Consider the following 19,210-nt stretch of genomic DNA (forward strand, 5'->3'; position numbering starts at 1 on the left):
AAATGAAAGAAATCCCGTGCAACCGACCAGGCACAGTGCAGGTGCTCTTTCGGGGCTTTTCATCCTCGTGTTTTTCGGAATACTAAAAACATATGCGTGCTTACCGAACGGAACGAGCAGACGAGTGCTTGTTTGTCTTCTGCAACCGAAACGCTGAGCCATTGGCTGAGCAGACGATCAGGAACACTGCATGATCTGTAGTCGGAAACGTGCAAGCATAGACGGCGTTATTGATGTATCTTAACAGTTTGTATTATTTATTTTTTTCAAATTATAAGAATTTCAGTTGTGTTTTCAGAGCGTTTTAGTTTATAGATGCAGCCAGTTTTGCACGACATGTTTAAATTTCGCGGACTAGGCACGCCAGTCGATTGCAGCGCTTACTGGTGGCGTCATCGCAGAAGCGTCCCCCAGTTTTTTCATTGTTTTGTCGTACAGACAATTTTGTACGAAACTCTATGGTACAGACGACACACTGCCCCATACCATACTCCATAGTCTCGTGTTTTGTACGGCTATAGTTCCTAGGCGCGACATATGTTGCACAAGACATGTCCACGACTATCCACTACACCGCATGCGTTGCTAAGCAGCAAACCAATTTTTTTTTGTATCATTTCTACGCCCAGTCGGTCCGGTTACTTAGTTTTCATTTTATTAACGAGGTTGTCATTTTTTTTATTAAACACTGGAGCTGACAACAAGCGGGTGATTGAAATTTTTAGTGACGTCATTTGAATGAAACAAAAACAAAGCAAGACAAGCCAGCCATTCACGTTGATTCAGCAGCGCAGCACGCAGCAGCAGCCGCTTTCTGCTGGTGTGGGCGGTCAGGGGTTTCCCTTCCCGAATGATTTGTCGGGCGTTGTGAGCGAGACTCTGCGTCGAGGGAGAGCAACAGGTGGCCCGACAGCCGTGCTTAGGTGAGCAGAGGCTCATCACATTCTTCCATATGGCGTAGACAAATGCCACGGCGGCCCTGACTGGGTGTGAGAGCGGCGGTAACAGTTGTCGCTCCTCGGAAAGTGCAAATGCAGCTGACTGGGCTGCCGCGAGGTCCCTGCAGGTTGACCGTCGCTCTTCGAGGTTTCGCTGCGTGCAGTGTGCACTGTGCACGTTTGGAGCGACGGTGCTCCGCCCCTGACACGTCGGTCAAGCGGTGGCCGTGGCGTGCATCTTTGCGATCTCTCGCGTTTCCTTCGCACAGGAGGTCCTTGAGCTGAGCGCGGCGGCGCGATTTCTCGGCAGCATTGCCGGTGCTGCGAGTCTGTCACCTGCACTTGTTCTCGGTAGCAACCCGATTCATCTGCACGCCTAGGACACCTTGCAGCAACGTTTCTAACAATGCCCGACAAGATGTGCCACAGTGAGTAGTCGCGGATCACCGCGCGATCCTTGGATGTTCGTTATGCTTGCTACTGCTGCTGCCCTGTTAGCGTACGCGCCGGCGACCAGCACCGTGCACCACTCTCTCTCTCTCTCTCTCTCTCTCTCTCTCTCTCTCGTACATGTGTGATCAGTGCCGTGGCATGAAACACGCTTTTGTTGCTTTTCGTTGCCTTGGCGCGTCGGCCGTTAAGTGACAGTTTACGATGCTGTTTGCACCGTTCCGTTTTTCTGTTGTCCACTTTTCTGCTACTTGAACACCACTGTCTTCGCTTTGCTTTCTGGTTTCACTTTTGAACTCTGAGTGCGACGTTAATCTTGTCTTGGAGGGTGGAAGACGTTGTTTTAGCACATACATGTCCTTATAAGTTTGCCATCAGCAGAGCGATTCCACTGAACCGCAGGGCTGCCTCCTTGGATCGAAGCAAAAGAAACAAGGCTAACCGCGAGATTTCACGCTACAACACTGTTAGCGTCTCTCCTGTCTCATGCAACTTGGTTCAATTAGTCGCTGCATCAGTGCGAGAGAAGAAGAGGCCGGAATTCAAGCAGCTAGAGAGTGTTGCTTAGTGCTGTTCTGTGAGCGACATAAAAGAAAGACTGAGTGAGACAAACCAAACGTTGCACGTGCGTGAGCATTGGAGGCCTCCTCACCAAACCCGCCCCCCAAGGGCTGAAAAAGATCATTAGTTTCATTCTCACCAGCAAATATTGAAAAATAAGCACTCCGAGAATCGCCTGGGCCCCACTGTATGTACCATAAGCTACATGGGCATTTTGTGGAAGTTGATTAACCATATCTGTGGGGATCCGTTACAGAAAGGAATGCTGGCACCCACTGAAAAGTAGCATGCTGCTATCGAGGAGATTCATGTGGAAGACAAAGCTTTACAGTAATTTAGGCCATCAACAAGCTGTCTTTCTTGGGCAGCCACTTGCTTGCATAGCTGCTGATGGTAGTGATACGAAGCCTCAATTTCTCCAGTGTGCAACAAATAGTCAATTATACACCACTTTTAATGTGGTGAATTCATTATGCATACCTCAAAGAGTACTACTGTGGGCATGTTGAATGGGACTCCTTCATGTGTCATGAATACAGGGGTGGTTGCCACATGGTGTCATGGATGCTGGGTTGATGCAGTGTTTGCAGGCTACGTTGTGGTCGCATTGCAGAACGCCTTTAATGAAGGAATAGTAGAAGAGAGAAGGTAAGACAGGTGCCCCTGTCCCAAAAGTGACAGCAGAAGACCAGTCCTGACCATGCTGCAGATGCATTAGTGTGCCAGTTGGTGGGCAATTATAATTCCAGAGAGCTAGAGATTCACAGGATGGGGGACACCAGCGTCAGTTGCCCTTTAGTGTTTTGTTTTTTCAGGAAAATAAAAGGGTTCTTGTGCCTCTAATTTAGCAAAAGTCAAGAATTGTGTGTAACTTGGTTCTGGGCCTTCTGGATTTTTGTTACTGTTTCTTGTATCTAATGCTGCTGATCTTAAACTCTTCTCCCATTAATGTGGCCCTTGGGCCTTCCACCTCTCCCCCGTCTTCATTTCAAACGTGTGTGTTGTATTCAAGCATAAAACCACAAATGCTTCTCACACAACAATAAACCCTCAGTTGTAATTCAGTGCTCATGTTTGTGATCATCTCTCAGCAAGTACGCTGCCTTTAGAATGCTAAATACTTAACAATGTTGAATGTACAGAAGTGAAAAAAAGATATAGCCAGTACTCGGGGCTGTCCAGTTTTTCACAACATGACCATCGTGTGGCTCGGAACCACAGTATCGAGATGAATAACATGTACATCAGTGGTTTGTGGTAATATGTGAAGTTCTTGTGGTGTACTGAGGAGTCCTGCCCAACAGATCCTACACCATGCAACTGTAGCCACACTTAATTTATTTTTTAGTAGTATTCTTGCAAAACTGCAGTGGTACTGCTTAAAAAAAAGGGGGGGGGGGGGAGGGGGGGTGACTGCACAAACAAAATTCACATAGTTTGAGGACATGACCAAGAAAATGAGTGACAATGAAATTAAGAGGTGAAATATATAAAGTTTCATAATGCAAAATGAAAGTGCACATAGATTGAAACATCATGCAGTACGACAACAAAAGAAAGTGCCACTAATCTGTTGTATTCGCCAATTCTTTTGGAAGCTCATTCCAATCCCCAGTTGTCTCCTTAAAATGGAATTAGCAAAACTGCAGGTTCTGAATGAGTGATCTTGCACTTCTTGAAGTGCTGGCAATACGTTGAAAAATATGTTTGCTTCCGAAGATACTCTGTTTTATTATCCCAGTTGCACACCCAACGATTGCGTGGCAAACCGTGGCACCAGTGCCCCCAATGGACGCGCTAGCTTTACTTGTTGTGCAGTCTTGCGCAGAGCACCGTGTGCATTTCCATGTGTTCACCCACGTCAGCCCACGTTTTATGTTGTCGGCAGTCGTGGTGAAGCGGTTAGGTTTTCAGTATGCAAGAGCTGGCGGTGGAGCATCCTAAGAGGGAGATGCCTGGAACATGCAAAACTCGATGTAGAAGTTTACACTGTAGCAATATTGGTTTCTGAGCACCATTTTTCATCAACTTGAAGGCTAACACGAAAAGTGTTTCCTTTTCTGGGCTGTTTGAATTCCCAACCCCATGAACGAAACTGGTTTCATTCATGGGAAGCAGGGCAGCAAACAGGAAGCATGGCAGCATGATCGAACGAATTGACCTTCGTGCTGCGTCTCGCTTCAACTCGAACTAAGCAGCGAACACACAGCGCACATGAAGCTATCAGCACTCGCACTCTGTCCCCATCGCAGATTGCTTTTCGGATAGGGCCTGCACGGCTGCACCATGCCCAGCAGCAGCCGGAGTAGAACGCTGCCTCCCCTAGTGCCTTGCATGTGACAGAAGACGGCGCGCATCCTCCCCGCTTTGCTCCCTTGCGAGCGCGAGATTGTACTGCCACCATCGGCTCACCCTCGCACACAAGCTTTCTCTCGCACATACTGTACAGCATATAGCGTGTGCCAATGATGTTATCATCCTTGGACTTTTTATGGAACGTCGCGGCAACACCGCTGGTAGAAATCCGCCTGGAGTGTCCATATGATTGCTATCGCAATAAAAACAGATTGGAATAGCTTTACGTTATACCAGCCCAGGGTTGACTGCAGCTCTCTGGGTCAGCGGTGACATATGGTGACCCAAAAATCACATTACCACATTGATTGGACCGCATAGTTTAAGAACATTTTCCACTATCATCATGAGCGTCGACGCAGGAATATATAGTTAGCTTGTAGTGCCACCGATGTTCTCGCCTTTATACGTAGGGAAAGAATGCGGCGTGCTGCCTCTCGACATACTCTCCCATGTTATTTCATGTTCGTTTATCCTGTGTTCGATTGTGGTTTTGAAGTGCCCTGCCATATTCCATTATTTTCCAAAATTCAGATTGTCTTGCTCCAAACTGCTTCAAGATGTAATTTTATCTGTTCCAAATTGCTCCAAGATGAAATTTAGTCTGCTCCAAGGTGCTCCAAAATGCAGCTTTGTCTGCCCCAAACTACTCCAAAATGCAATTTTACTTGCTCCAAAAATTGCTTCAAAATGACTTTGGGCAGTCCCCCCCTGGACATGGATCAAAGGAAGACGAAGAGACATACAGGTGCTGTAGACATATGCGCAGCACCTTGCATCTTGCATTCGTCCACGTCCTTCACGCTGATATACTTTTTCTTTTGTCGAACCAACTAGCTCAAGCTTCCATTCGGGTCAAGCACAAAGGGACCGTGGAAGTTTGTGTTTGGGAAGCTAAGGGCAAGGTCTCCAACTGCTTCAGCTTATGAGTGAATTTGACCAAAGAGTGTCTTGTTAGTGGTCTACTCTTATTGCAACTTCCTCACTCTAACGCCTCTAGTATAAATGCTTGCAATACGAAAGCACAGAAATACACTGTTGTGCCATTAAATTTTGTTCTTTCTTTTTTTATGTGTGTGATATTTCAAACCAGCAAGCATTTTCCTTCCCAGTTCTGCATTTTTGTTGTGTCCTACAATGGAGGCATACTGAGAGTGTTGTCAGAGGCATTGATAAATGTGACATTGCACCTGCTACCAGCACGGTGCTTGATGAATCGTGCAGCCCTGTATGCCAAAGCACTATCCATTGAAATCGTCACAGCAGTATTTTGTTGTGTGTCATCTCAAGCTTCGCTGAGCTGCTTTGATTTAAACAAAAGGTAGTGAAAAAAATATTTAAACGTGCACACTCACATACACATATGTGCATTACGACAAAGAACAAAAAGCACGGCACCGAAAGGTCGAAGGTAAAAGGCTGCAACAAAAAGACACATAATAAATGAACTATTCACGCTCACCTCGCGTAGCTGCTGACCTATTTGTTATCAGTTTGATTTCATTTTCATGTAGCATAGAGAAACGCACATTGACGCAGGTTCCTTGCAAACCTGTTGCCATGTGGAAGGCATCTTATATCTCCCCCTTTGTCCCAGAGTCACCCCTGTCCAGTATTGTTCTGTCTCCTAAGTTTGCCTGGTATGTTCACATGAAGCAATGAATGGTGAGGTTTTTCATGCTGGCGTCTGTTCTACACATCATTTTCTCCTGAATTGGCCAGTTTGGCCAAAGTACGAACATCCACGTGGACTCTTGCACAGACATTTTCTTTTGTGCAGCCAAATTCGAAGAACTGGTAGGCAGGGAGTTTGAGGGTTGCTATTCTGACATTTGCAGGGAATTTCAAAATGGCAACCAGTTAAGTAGCCCCATCAAACCTCTGTTGCCTCTATTAGGAAATAAAGTCAAGGGAAAAACCTGTCCCTGTAAAAATACATTCCTGTTTAATTTGTTGAGTTAGGTTAGGTTAGCCCATTGGAACACAATGGATAGCTGCTATAGTGGTCCAGTGGCTGCAGCACTTTGTGCTGCTGAGTGCAAGATCACAGGTTCAATTTCTGACCGTGGTGGCTGAAATTTTGATGGAGGAAATATGCAAAAATGCTTGCATACTAATTGGATTTAGGTACATGTTCAGGAGGCTCTCGTGGTTAGATTTGGTACAGAGCTCTCCGCTTTGGCCTCACTTATGTCCCCTGATTTACTTTGGTATGTTAAACTCTAATTTCGCTTGATTTTTGAAAAATAGTGCTGTGTTTCTGTCTTCTACCATTCTCGTCTCAGGCTATGCACAATTCCAAATTAGCAGTAATTGCCAAAGTTAAAGGGAAGACCCAAGTAATATTAAAGCCAACGTAACAAAAAGGTTCCTGAACTTTTTCAGTAAAACGGCCATTGAATGGTGAGCCAGGCAAACCTTTAGGCGTACAATCTATATCTGTAATTTAAGTATATGAGATAGTCAGTAGGCCTCTGTGTAGAGACGTGCCTCGTGCAATGCAGTGGCGAGAAAGGTAACGTGTATAACAAATGATCTCACAACACAAGGAAACAGCAGAGAAGTGGCCTGAGGAACTAGAAATGAACTACAGGAGTGTGCTGAACTGGGCTGGTTAGCGAATGTTTACCCTTCTAAACATATACTACCCAGGTAAGTTCAGCAGGCCTCAGTATGATAGCTGAGCTCAAATTGGTGGCCAAGTTTTAACTGGGCATTCTGTGTAGAAGAAAACTGTACTGTATGCTATCCTAATTGCACGACAGTGTTTGTCTGATGAGAGTACTTCTCTGTGCTATAATGCATTGTTTGCATCTCTAACAATTTATTACCAGTGCAACATCAAGTTCTGACTCGGAACACAATTAATTTTAAATGTTTACCAGTTTTGCTACGTAGACCTTATACTGGGATATAGAGAATTTAATGTGTGTAATTGTGACTGGGCACACATTTATGGCTTTATAAACAATGTTATTAGATCTCAAAATGTGCACAGTGTCTCCTGTAGTTGTAGTTCAGTGACAGACGAAAATTTGGCTTTGTAATAATTTTAATCTTTTGATACTTCAAATTTTAATTCCTTTCGTATCCTGCCTGATCGTATCTGCAGAATGCCTTTGGAACCTTCAAAAGTGTGCTTGTGTCACTCATGTGCCATGCATTGGGTGCACAACAAAGAACTCCGACTAGTCAAAATTAATCCCCACTATGGCATGCCTAATAAGCAGACTGTGGTGCTGGTACTTAAAACCCTAGAATAAATTTTTTTTGCCTACCTTGAATGAAAGGAGCAGTAAGCAGGGTACTGCTATCGGCGCCATCGCAGCTGAGAGTAACTCGTAAGTTGAGGGTGAGCGAAGAAAGCAAACATCGCACTTAATATAGTGTTGTTTGTGTTAGGTCTTTTTCAGAAATGTTAATTGAAAGTCAGTGCACTCATTGCAGCGTGTTTTTTAGGTTACAAGATGTTTTGGTAATCCTTTAAGAATCCTTTGAGGTGGACATAAATTAAGAAATTTTGAGTTTTTAGAATAGTGTATCTGTAGCTGTTTAATGTTAAAGTAAGAGGCCTGTATCAGTCTACGCTGACTTGCTAAACCAGCAAAGGTGAGTGTGACGAATGTACCGCATCATCTGATTCGCATTTGTTACGAGAAACGACTCGGCAAAAGATGTAATTAAACTGGAACCTCTGTAATTCAAGCTTGATTCACTTCAATTTGCAGATACAACTTGAACTGGTTTGTGGGTCCCGTCAAAGTTGCATGCATTAGGATGAAAAATCCTCCAGTAATTGAATGGTGCATCTTCCACCTTTCTTAGGATCATTCCTGGGTATCATTGTGTTTATCATGTTTCGTTAACAGAAGTTACTGAAAGAAATGTATTCCATGACTTGTCCCGTCATCATGCTGTCCTTGTTGTTGCAAATTTTCCCAGTGTTTTATATTGATTCTTGCAGAAACATTAACAGTAGAAGGTGCAAAATCTGCTCTAGAGAACTGCCTAAATTAAACATGAGTCAACCACTTTAGTATGAGCTGCAGCATGTTTTGTTCATGCCAGCAAGCATATGCGGGTCTTCATTCCTACGACATAAAGCATTTCAATGCACGTACAGCTTGCAAATGTTGCCATAGCGTGAAGAAGAGCCTTATCTGATTTGCACTGCTGCCAGTGAGACAACATCAACCAGGTTTAACTGTCACAGCTGGCTTTCCCATTTTAATGCTGTTTGTGAAACTCGGTCCCACAGCCCAAACGAGTGCAATGTGGCTGGCATGGCAAAGGAAATGCCAGGCTGTTAGCTGTTAGGAGTTCATGTTTGAATTGTTTGCCACCTGCCAACATTTACTTCCTTATAAAAGCGGTGCTGCACAGAAAAGCCATAGACAAGAGCGAGTTTCACCACAGCACTGTAGTGTTGTGCTGTCTTGTTTGTATATCTCTCTGTACTGTGATGTGTACAAGTAACGTGAGCATTATGTATCATAGCGCAATAGGGGTAACACAACATTAAGGAAGCACACAGACAAACCACAGCACTCACTACTGAGGTTTATTTGTAGAAAGTCATTTGTATTCATTATTAGTCATTACTGTAGCAGAGATGCCAGCAACGCGGCATTGTGACCTGTGATGTCACACTCCTGTTCCCATATGTGCCAGCATCTCACCGTCAATAAACGTTGTTCTTCACCGATAACTGGCTTGCGTACATGGTAGCAGCGGTCCCTAGTCAGCATGTCGACGCCAGCGTCCCTCCTTCCACCGCCGAAGCCCTTGGACACATCGGGCAACGCTTGGCTTGGATGGCAAACTTGGAAGAGTGAGTTTACGTTGTTTTCTACTGCCACTCAGCTGAGCAAGCAGAGCAAAGATATGCAGGCAGCCACGTTGCTAGTAACGATTGGTGAGGAGGCTAGAAAGGCGTACAGCACATTCAAGTTTGAAGCAGGAGAAGACAAAAGTGACGTCGTCATCTTTTTACAGAAATTTGAGGATTTCTACAAGCCTGATACGAATCTAGCCTTTCAGGAATTCCATTTCGGATCAAGAAACCAAAAGGAAGGCGAGAGCTTCCGTGGATGGTTGACCGCACTGCATATACTAGCTAAAAACTGCTAATTTGGAGCGCTAGAAGATTGCATGCTGCGCATCCGCATTATTCTGGGCATTTGAGGCAAGAATTGGCAGCAAAAGTTGATCGCTGGAAACCCTTCGTATCAGAAGACTGTCGATATCTGTCACGCCCATGAGCAAGGGAAAGAGCAGTTTCGCGAGATATGCGAAGCAGCCGCAACCGCTCAGGAAACGAGAGTTCATGCAGTAGCAAGTAACAGAAACGTCTGCAGTAAATGCGGCTACCAGAAACATCGCAGCGGAATACGCCCTGCGAACGGGAAGACTTGCAAAAAGTGCGGCAGGTGGAACCATTTTGCCCAAGTATGCAAGGCGCCGCTGCCATCACGAGATGCGGTTCAGAGATGCAGAGATTTGCGTGAGCTGCGTATAGAACCAGACGAGGACTATTTCTTGGAAACTTCACGAGACGCGGTTTTCAAGAAGCAGCTGAACCAGTGCCCCCTTCGTCTGCAACACATGAGGCTCACCTTGCTGTGCTATCCCATCAATGTTATCTACAAACTGGGCAAGGAGCTACTTCTTGCGGATGCTTTGTCACGGTTTCCTAGCAAAGTGTGCATGGCTGAAGAGACCGAACAGTTTTAAGTAAATGTGCTCGATCTTGTTTCTGCTTCCAAAGCATGCATCAAAGACCTCCTTGCAGCAACCGATAGCGATCAAGCCCTGCTCAAGTTATGAGGATATGCGGAAAAAGCTGGCCAGACGATAAACGTGATATCCCGGAAGCCGTGCGCTCCTACTGGTCATACGGGGAGGACATACACACCCAGGATGGCCTACTGTTCCGCAGCAATAAGGTAATCATACCACACTCCAAGAGAGCAGAAATATTGAGCCTCCTTCACGCCGCACATTCAGGAGCAGACAAAATCAAAGAACGAGCAAGAAGCGTTATGTTCTGGCTCAGCATGTCCCTGGATATGCAACAGTACTGTAGAACTTGTAAGATCTGCCAAACGCATCAATCTCGGAACCCGAAGATGCCGCTTTTGTCTCACAAAGTGCCTAGTTTACCATGCGAAACTGTAGGAATGGACTTGTTGTCTTACAGCAGCCGACAGTTTGTCATAATTGTAGACTTCTATTCCTTCTTTTTTGAGATACGTGAATTCTAAAACGTCACTGCAATACTGCTGAAATCATGGTGTGCGGATGTTTTTGCTGTTCATGAACTTCCCTTAAAGCTGTGCAGTGATAACGGCCCACCATTTCACAGCACGGAGTTCAAAGAGTTTCTGAGCACATTAGGTATCGCACACGTAACTTCGAGCCCGTATTACCAGCGCTCTAACAGAATCGCTGAGAGGGCTATCCAAGAGGCTAAGAAACTACTAAAGAAGTGCTCGTGTAGGACACCCGACTTCCAGATGGCTTTACTTGAGTGGTGCAATACCCCCAGGGATGCGGTGCTGAAGTCACCTGTGCAGGGACTCATGGGACGGCAGACGAGAACCCTGCTCCCAGTACCCACAAGGCACCTGGTGCCAGAGACAGTGCCCTGCTGAGCCGTTCACCGCCGTCTGCAGGAAATCCGTCAGCGCCAGAAAATCTACAACTGTGGCTCCAGACAGCTGCCCCCCCTATCGCAGGGGCAACAGGTAACAGCGTACGACACTCTTCACCGGACCTGGGCACCTGCTGTCTTCCTAAGGCCAGCGGAAGCACCACCTTCAGCGATCCTGAAAACGGAAGATGGCTGGGAGATCAGGTGGACCCGAGAGCATCTACGCAACGTGGCCCCACAACCACACGATCCTCTAGAGTCTGATGTCCCAGACGTCGAACCGCCTTTCCCAGAGCTACAACGAAGCACACGGCAATGTCGCGAGCCCTGTCTGTACCCATTGCCTGAGAGACGTTGAACTAATTGTTTATAAAAAAATAAAAAGGGAAGATGTAGCAGAGCTGCCAGCACCACGGCATTGTGACGTCACACTCCTGTTCCCATATATGCCAGCATCCCACCGTCAATAAATGTTGTTCTTCACCGACAACCGGCTTGCTTACAATTACTAGTAATTATTAACCTCTACCAATCTCTATTATAATCTTATCATTCATTAAATGTCACTATCAGTCCTTTTTCATTCTTTAATCTGTCTTTAATCTGTCTTCATATGGCGTGATGATGCTTCTGCGGACACTCCAGTGCTCAGGTCTGCTGACACAAACTTCACCATGAGTCTAGAAAGCTTTTGCCTTAATATATTTGCTTCTTTCATTCCTAATCTAACCTGGCAGAGTTATTAGCATCATTTAATTGTGGAGCAGCCAATGACAAGTGAAAGTTTGTGCAAGTATCAAGTGTGAACAATGTGTCATTATTTAGTACACTTTGGCAGTGCCTCCAGGACACCCAAGGGGTAGTGGGGGCGATGAAAACTGGAACTCGCGCTGGTTTAGGGTTGTCAAGGGTGTATCTCGTGGTTGCTAAAGTGGCTCTATGTACTCGGGGTGCATAATATCGGCTGTCCACAGTTGACGGCCCCAATCCACAGACCAGCCTGGATTCCAGCTTTAATACCCCCCCCCCCCCCCCCCCAGAGATCCTGTGCTGCCTACAATATTAACATCTTGAGTGCTCTGCCGAGCCCTCCGTTTGCTGGTTACATGTGCCCTCCTAGAGCAGTATATGTAAATCATTCAATGCTCCGATTTGCAGCCTTTCCACTTGGAACTCAATGTCTGATTTTGTGAGGAGAGTGCTTGCACAAATTCTCACTTGTCACAGTTGCTCCGCAATTAAAGGATGCTAACTACAGCGCCTCCACCTAACCTAGACTAAACTACCTAGAACAGCAATAATCTATAAAAAAAAGAAAGGAATAATTCATGAAAAGAATTAAAGAATAACTACTAACATACATGTGGCTTGAACCAAGAAACTTGCAGTCACAAATTTGGTGTCTTCCTATGGCACGCCAAATCACGAATGGGATGAAGCGCTATTATACAGGATCTGTATTGGCTGCCATTGCCTCCTGAATATCTAGTGTTGTGACTATGATGAGGGGCCCACTCCCTGTAGTCACTTCCAAAAAATGAAAGACAAGTGCCCTGAAATTGCAAGATGGACAAGTGGGCTAGCTGGTTGACATTCATCTTCGTAACATTATAGTGCAATGAAAAAAAAGACTAAAGACAAGAGGAATGACAGGAGCAGGCGCTTGCTCTCATCTGAAGAATTTTCTAAACAAGAATGCGGGATCACTTCCGTATGTATATATGTGATGCTTGTTTCTGAAGGTATTAAATGCTCAACCAACTAAGTGTTAACCTTTCCTGCGACGAGATACCCCAAATATAAAAGAACATGCTGAGATCTGCGAGTAACAGCCACGGCGGCCACATTTCGATAAGGGTGAAATGCGAAAACACCCGTGTAGTTTGTAACCTGCAAGTAACACAGAGTTCCTAAAATAGTGGTTCTGCCGTAAAAAATCACAGAAAAGGGAAGTTTGACCTTCGTTTTCTCCTGTGATAATCAAGCCTAACAATTTTAATAATCAAGTAACAATATTGATTGCATGTGTGGAATATTTTTCTCTGTTCTCTTGTTGGGAGCAAGAGATGAATATTTGTACTTGTTTCAGACATATCCAAATTAAAGGAAAGCAGAGTGAAAGTAAGCTGTGCAGCTTTTATGTGCATGGCTTGTACTGCTTCATGTGTATGCTTGCAACATTTTTGGTGTCAGTGTTCATTAGCAGTGTTCTTGCCCAAGGCACCCTGTTATTACATAAAGAAAAAAAGATTGTGCTTTTGGTGACTCGGCTTTATAGTGTAACAAAAAAACAGTTGGCACTTGCTATCTGCTCGTGCCCGTGTTGTTTACTTATTCTGTCAATCTCTTTTATCATCTGCCTGCTCCACAGCACCCTCTTGATGCTTGTTGTCTTCAAAATTTAGCTTGTAGAAACAAGTGAGCTTTATAAAGATGGTTGCATAACCATCTTTATAGAGATAGTTATGCCACGAAAATGGTCGCCTAAATGTTGGCTGAGCTCAAGAAGTCTTGCACCTGGTGTCACTTCAACAGAGCAGTCTTGTTGCAGGGCAGCGTGCAGACCCTGACTAGTTGTAATCAGTGCTATGGCATCCCTTAAAAGCCAGTGGACAGCTTTGGGGTGTTAAGCTCAATAATTTGAATTTTGAACTTTTGTTCCATCACGAACGCTGATGACACTTGTTTGTTAACTCGTTTGTCTTGTCCTTGCCACTGCTCTTTGACACTTCCAATGTGTGCCAACTAGCACAATTCGGCGTCCTTAAACACTTGTTTGCCATTGTGGCAAAGATCTGGAAGTATGAAATGCAAGATGGAGGCTTTCTTACTTTTCCAAGAGAGTGTATCTTATCAGGTTCCGGCTCGCACTGCCAACTGCACGCCTTGTAGCGTGCTGATCCCTGCTTTTTGTCCTTCCAGGGTTAGCGTGCCGATGCCCTCGCTTTCGCGATGGGCTCTGTTTCCCCGACCGGCCATGCGCTGCCGCATAGCCGTAAAGGACTGAGGCACAGGATGGTGCCCCGTCTGACAGGCGACAAAGCGGCCAAGGAGAGCCATCCACTCAATGACCTGGCCTCCTCTACACCTGCCCACCGCAGTGATGTCGAGTCGGGCGGAGAGGGCGACTGGACGGCCGACGAGGAGGTGACGGTGGTGGACAAGGAGCCATTGCTACCCCGGCGGCTCAGCGCGGATGGTGTTAAAGGTGACAGGGCCGGAACCACTACGAGTGACACCCCAGAGGCCCTCTGGTCGGTGGCTGTGCAGGTGTTTGTGCCATTCCTCATTGCTGGGTTTGGCACAGTTGGCGCTGGACTGGTGCTGGACGTCATCCAGGTGCGATTCATACCGTCACAACCATGTCGTTGACGCAAGTAGCAACGATAGTGCAAAACTGGCAGCATCTAGGCTTGCAATGTGGGCTTGTTTGTATGCCATCTTGAAATACTAGTGCAACTCAAACTAGATCACAAAGAAGAGCACATGGATATGCATACAAGGTGCTAACTGCCAACAAATTTGCTGTGTGTTCATCTCCTCTTCTCGTGTCCTTGTCTAGTAGTTTGCATTATATTATGATAGTATTTCGAAATGGAGGCAGTGAAATGCTGCTGATGATGTGCATTGGAATGCAGTCTAATACCCCTGAGGCTCATGCTTTTGAGCAATGCATGCTTCTCTGTCAGTAAATTTCATTGCTTTAGAGTAGAAATGAACAGTTGCAAAGCTCTGTAAGCTGGCTACTCTGTAATGGCGTTTTTTAACCCAGAACTCTCGTCCGCTGGCTACATTTCTCCCGTTGGGCACCATCCTCTTGGGGAGGGAGAGCAAGCTGCAAAGGCTTTCTGAGAATTATTCCAAAGATTTTATATCACCATTGTTCTCTCCAGCAGGAGGAAATGTATTGTTCCCATTCAACAGCCTTTAGGACAGCTTCACCCCTGCAGAATAGAGAGGGTGTGGGGATTCAGCATTGGGTAAAGGCTATTGAATGGAAGCCATGCTTCAGTCTGCTACCTAGCCTGCAGATTTGGCTTCTTGTTTGCAAGACAGGCTTTCCTCACACGTGAAAATCAGCCTTTCTTTTTTTTTTTTTTTTTTCATGTTGTCAATTTTGACCACTGTCTTGAAAGAGCTGAAAACTTGAGTTGAGGGGTTGGATTCTACATCGCAGCACAACTCTTTGCCAAGCCATTGGTGGCTTTTTGGCTGTGTCACACAACATTTCAATATCGAAATAAGGAATTGCATATGAATCAACTGTTGTTCGGAATGTTACTTGCAAGAAAGTGCAAAAGTATAGTTTTTTATCTTGTTCAGCAAGAACAAGTCTAGCTGTCAAGCTGTCATGAAAGCACTTCACGATGGCTGTTATGTTAATCTTTTCTTGCCATGGTAGAAATGGGTTGCTCCAACTAAATGAGAATGATTTATTAAAATGCACCATTGTTGCAAAGTACAGTACTGTCGCAGTCCAAGGTGCACTTCCCTCCAGTGCCGGTAAAGGCTCATAAAGGCGCAACGAATAATTCAGTCAGGGTTCTTCAGCATGCCAATGCACATTCAAAACAATAAGGACAGAAAGGAGTGCTGGGCGAGCAGTGTCCATTCTTTTGCCTTCTTTCTTTTCGAATGTCTGCTTCGTGAAAGTAATGGATTGTCAACATAACCAGCCTGCAGTATTTTAGTCTAACACTGCGTTTTTCTGCATTCACTTGAGTTTACTAGGAGCATTGAGTAGTGTGCTTGGCTGAACAACTTGCCAGAGAAGTAATTGTATTTTGGGAAGTCATCGTAGCACAAGTAAAGTAGACATGAAGGGCAGCCGACAGACTTGCCTGTGGAATAGGAGACACGGCAGCATGGGCACTGTTTAGATGACAGGAATTGCAGTAGAACACGTTGCAGGGCTAGTTGGTTTGTAGCTTTCAAAAGATGACAGGAGAGAAGGCAGGACAGCATGGGTGGTGTTCACAAGACAGGATAGTATCTGCGCTCTCCCATCTTCTGTAGTTTGTGCATGTCTTATTTGTGCTATGCTGCCGTCCGCCAAGTATCAGCCAACATGCCCAACAGTAAGTTCCTTTGAGTAATTGTATGCTGAAAGATTCTGTGTCACCCTGCTTGCTTGCAGCACTGGAAAGTGTTCCAGAAGGTGTCCGAGCTGTTCATCCTCGTGCCGGCACTACTGGGGCTCAAGGGCAACCTGGAGATGACTCTGGCCTCGCGCCTCTCCACTCAGGTGGGGCACTCAGTGACAAGCCAGCCCCTTGTGTCAGATTGAGGTTTCCCCCTTAGAACAAAAGGTGCGGTGGCAGGCATAAGGGAGTTTCCTGCGATGCTGCCTGTGAAAAAACCCAGCGCTATGTCTCTGCGAGTTTCTTGACTAGCAAGAAATTTCACGCATAATTAGGCTAACAGCCGCACACCTGTAATCCAGTAATCTTTGTCAGCAAGGGCAAGATGGTAAAACACTTGTGTAGTCTAATTTATGAGCCCGTCAAAGAACCCCAGCTAGCCAAAATGAATGTGTAGACCCCTGCTGTGGCATCTCACATAGATTGAGTGTTTCTTTAGGGGCACATAGGTCTTAGAGACTGAGAAGTTGAGGAAAAATAGATTTCTTGAAAATGTTGTTATTGAATTCTACAGAGACTGATGCCTGTTCTCAGAAATTTTCTTGCATCCTTGATTGATATTTCAGGTGTAATAGCATTTTATATCACACCTGCAAGCTGAATTTGTACCGATGGACATGCAAAAAAGGGCCTTTTTCTGCGACGTGCAGCTGCCATTCTATGTTTCCAATGACAGCCATCTTAGTCTCATTTGAAAAAAGCAGCTCTTCTTTACCTTTCACACCTCTGCAACTCCGTGCGCCAGACAGGTATGAAGAAAAAGCTTGTGAAATAGCAGTCCTGATGCACAATTCCAATTATCGATTGAGACACATGACAATAGGCATGCCATGCCAGTGGCACATTTTCGCAGTTGTGTGCTCGGACACGCTACGTGGGGGCCTTCTTGCCTATACTGGACGAATCGTTGCCTGCAACAATATTGAATTCATGGCCAAAGCTTTCTACAAAGCACAAATTCAGCAAACGGAAGAAGAAATGAACAGTGGTAAACTTTCAGAAATGTGCAATACCTTCGGAAGATGTTGATAGTTGCTTCCCATGCAGAGCATCGCCGAAGCCCCTAACTGTAGACTAGGCCTATGACATGGGAGCAGTTCCGACAGGAGCCGCATTCAGCAGACGTTTCGGCACGACACCGTTATACTACAGCCTGCCGATTTGCAAAAGAATGAGAAAGAGGCTCAAGAAAAGCTACAAGACATTGCTTCAACGCAAGATATTAAGCGAAAATAGGACTTTCTTGCACATGCTGACAACACTGTGGCTGCCTCGGATGTAGTAGAGTTGTGGTTCATTTATAATGTCTACAAATGCTCTGCTGTCTTGTGTGAAATGCAAGGTGTGTGGGGCGATGGGACAGTGGGCAGAGGTGAACATTACAATGGTCTTGCCTTAAAGGTGGTTACCACATACGGAGTCTGCAGTGAAGCCGTGTTGGCATGGAATTCGCTATGTGTGAATGGCAACCGTGCGTGGAAAATGTCCCTTGTGAACATTTTTGCTGCATGCGCAATGCACAGCACCGGGTATTGGCAAGCTGCGCTAAATGACATTTTTTTTCTGTACACACTAAAACGTGGCAGGGGTGAGGTACAGGGGTACTTGAAGACGGCGACTGAAGCTGCTGAGAAGATGATGTGCAAGAGCACCCTAACAGTCCAAAAGCTCTACGGCAAACTGAAGCTCAAGAACCCAGCCAACATTGCCGTTTCGTATGATGATTCCTGGATGATGCATGGCCACTCGTCTCACATCTGTGTCAGCACATGCATCAAACTTTTTTCAGGACTAGCCATTGACTGTGTTGAGCTGTGCAATTTTTTTTCATTGTGTACAAACATGGACCAATAGAAGATGACCTGCTCTACCAGTCTTGGAAGGAGAAGCATGTATGCCAAAAGAACTCTAACAAAATAGCTGGAGGATTGGATGTGGAAGCTGCGCTTATTCTGTTCCCAAGATCAATAGAAAAGCACAAACTGAGATGTACTGCTACAGGGTTTGTTCGTAATGTAATGAGTCTGGGTCTGGTAAAAAGAATTAATTGATCCGATGATCGATCCGAGAGACTCTCTGACGACCCATTGAATGGTCGGAACATCTGCGAAACGGTGACCTTTCAGGGTTCTCTTGAGCTTTGGGAACAGGAAAAAGTCTGCCAGGCTCGCATTGGGCCTGTATGGTTGCTGCGGCAAGGTTGCAACTCCTATCCAGGCCAGGTAGGGGGTCACAACGAAAGCGGTGTGGGCTGGAGAGTTGTCATGGTGGAGCTCCCAGCGATTGGCAATCTCAGGTCGTTTCCGTTTAACGACTCTGTGAAGGTGCTCAAGGACTTCTTTGTAGAACACGGCATGGAGCTACAAATTCTTAGTGGACCACCTCACGCTTGTCAAAAAAGACAATGAACATTGCCTTTACCTTGGACTTTGACATTCTCGCTTTCTTGGGGCATGGGGAGTTTAGGGTGTGCCACTCCGAACTATGGCACTTGGCTTTGGGGTCGTACTGGAGCACCCATAATTCGTTGCCTGTTATAATACTGTCTAAAATGTCCCGTTCACCTTCTAATTGCACCAACATCTCACGGGGAACGTCAGCTTGTCGTTTTTGTTCATCACTCAACACTTTTGGCAAAAATTTCGAACAAACTTTCCACATGTTCATATTTTCAGAAATAATTTTGTGAACCATTGTTTTTCACATGTTGAGGTCTTTTGCGATTAATCTGATACTCAAACGACGGTCTCAGTCCAGGAGATTTCTTACTTTGGCCACATTTTCATCCAAACCACTCATTGAAGAAGGTCCAAATAGCTCCATGTCTTCCATGGTCTCTCGTCCGTTCTTGAACTCACTGAACCACCGGAAAACCTGGGCCTTTGACTGGGCGTCGTCTTTGTACGCTTCCTTAACCAATGCGAGCGTCTTGGAAGCGATTTTGCCCAGGTGAAAGCAAAATTGAATCGCATACTGCTGCTTCAGCGAACGCTCCATTTTTTATGTTTTCTGCCGTGGCAAAAAGTTGAAAACAGCTGTTGCACCTCTTCAAACCCTCGCTATGTTCGAGCTTGGACGCGACTGTCGCCCAGTGCGTTACTTGGATGAGAACC

General features: G+C 45.6%; 1 protein-coding gene across 7 annotated transcripts in view; it reads left to right on the forward strand.

Annotated features, from left to right (window-relative positions):
* The first annotated feature begins 624 nt into the window (after window positions 1–624).
* The window catches only part of LOC126522349 (solute carrier family 41 member 1-like), a 49,803-nt gene continuing 31,217 nt past the window's right edge, over window positions 625–19,210 (forward strand). For 4 of the 7 annotated variants that reach the window (XR_011895190.1, XM_055066366.2, XM_050171081.3 and 1 more), the window contains exons 1-4: window positions 625–923; window positions 1,208–1,366; window positions 13,879–14,295; window positions 16,094–16,201. Coding sequence is in view for 3 of the 7 variants with exons in the window: in XM_055066366.2 (XP_054922341.1) it covers window positions 13,909–14,295; window positions 16,094–16,201 (495 nt within the window). In the remaining 4 variants the exon portion in view is untranslated. The other 3 variants (XR_011895193.1, XR_011895191.1, XR_011895192.1) reach the window with 3 other exon arrangements.

Source organism: Dermacentor andersoni, chromosome 6 (genome assembly GCF_023375885.2).
Source record: "Dermacentor andersoni chromosome 6, qqDerAnde1_hic_scaffold, whole genome shotgun sequence".
NCBI lineage: Eukaryota > Metazoa > Arthropoda > Arachnida > Ixodida > Ixodidae > Dermacentor > Dermacentor andersoni.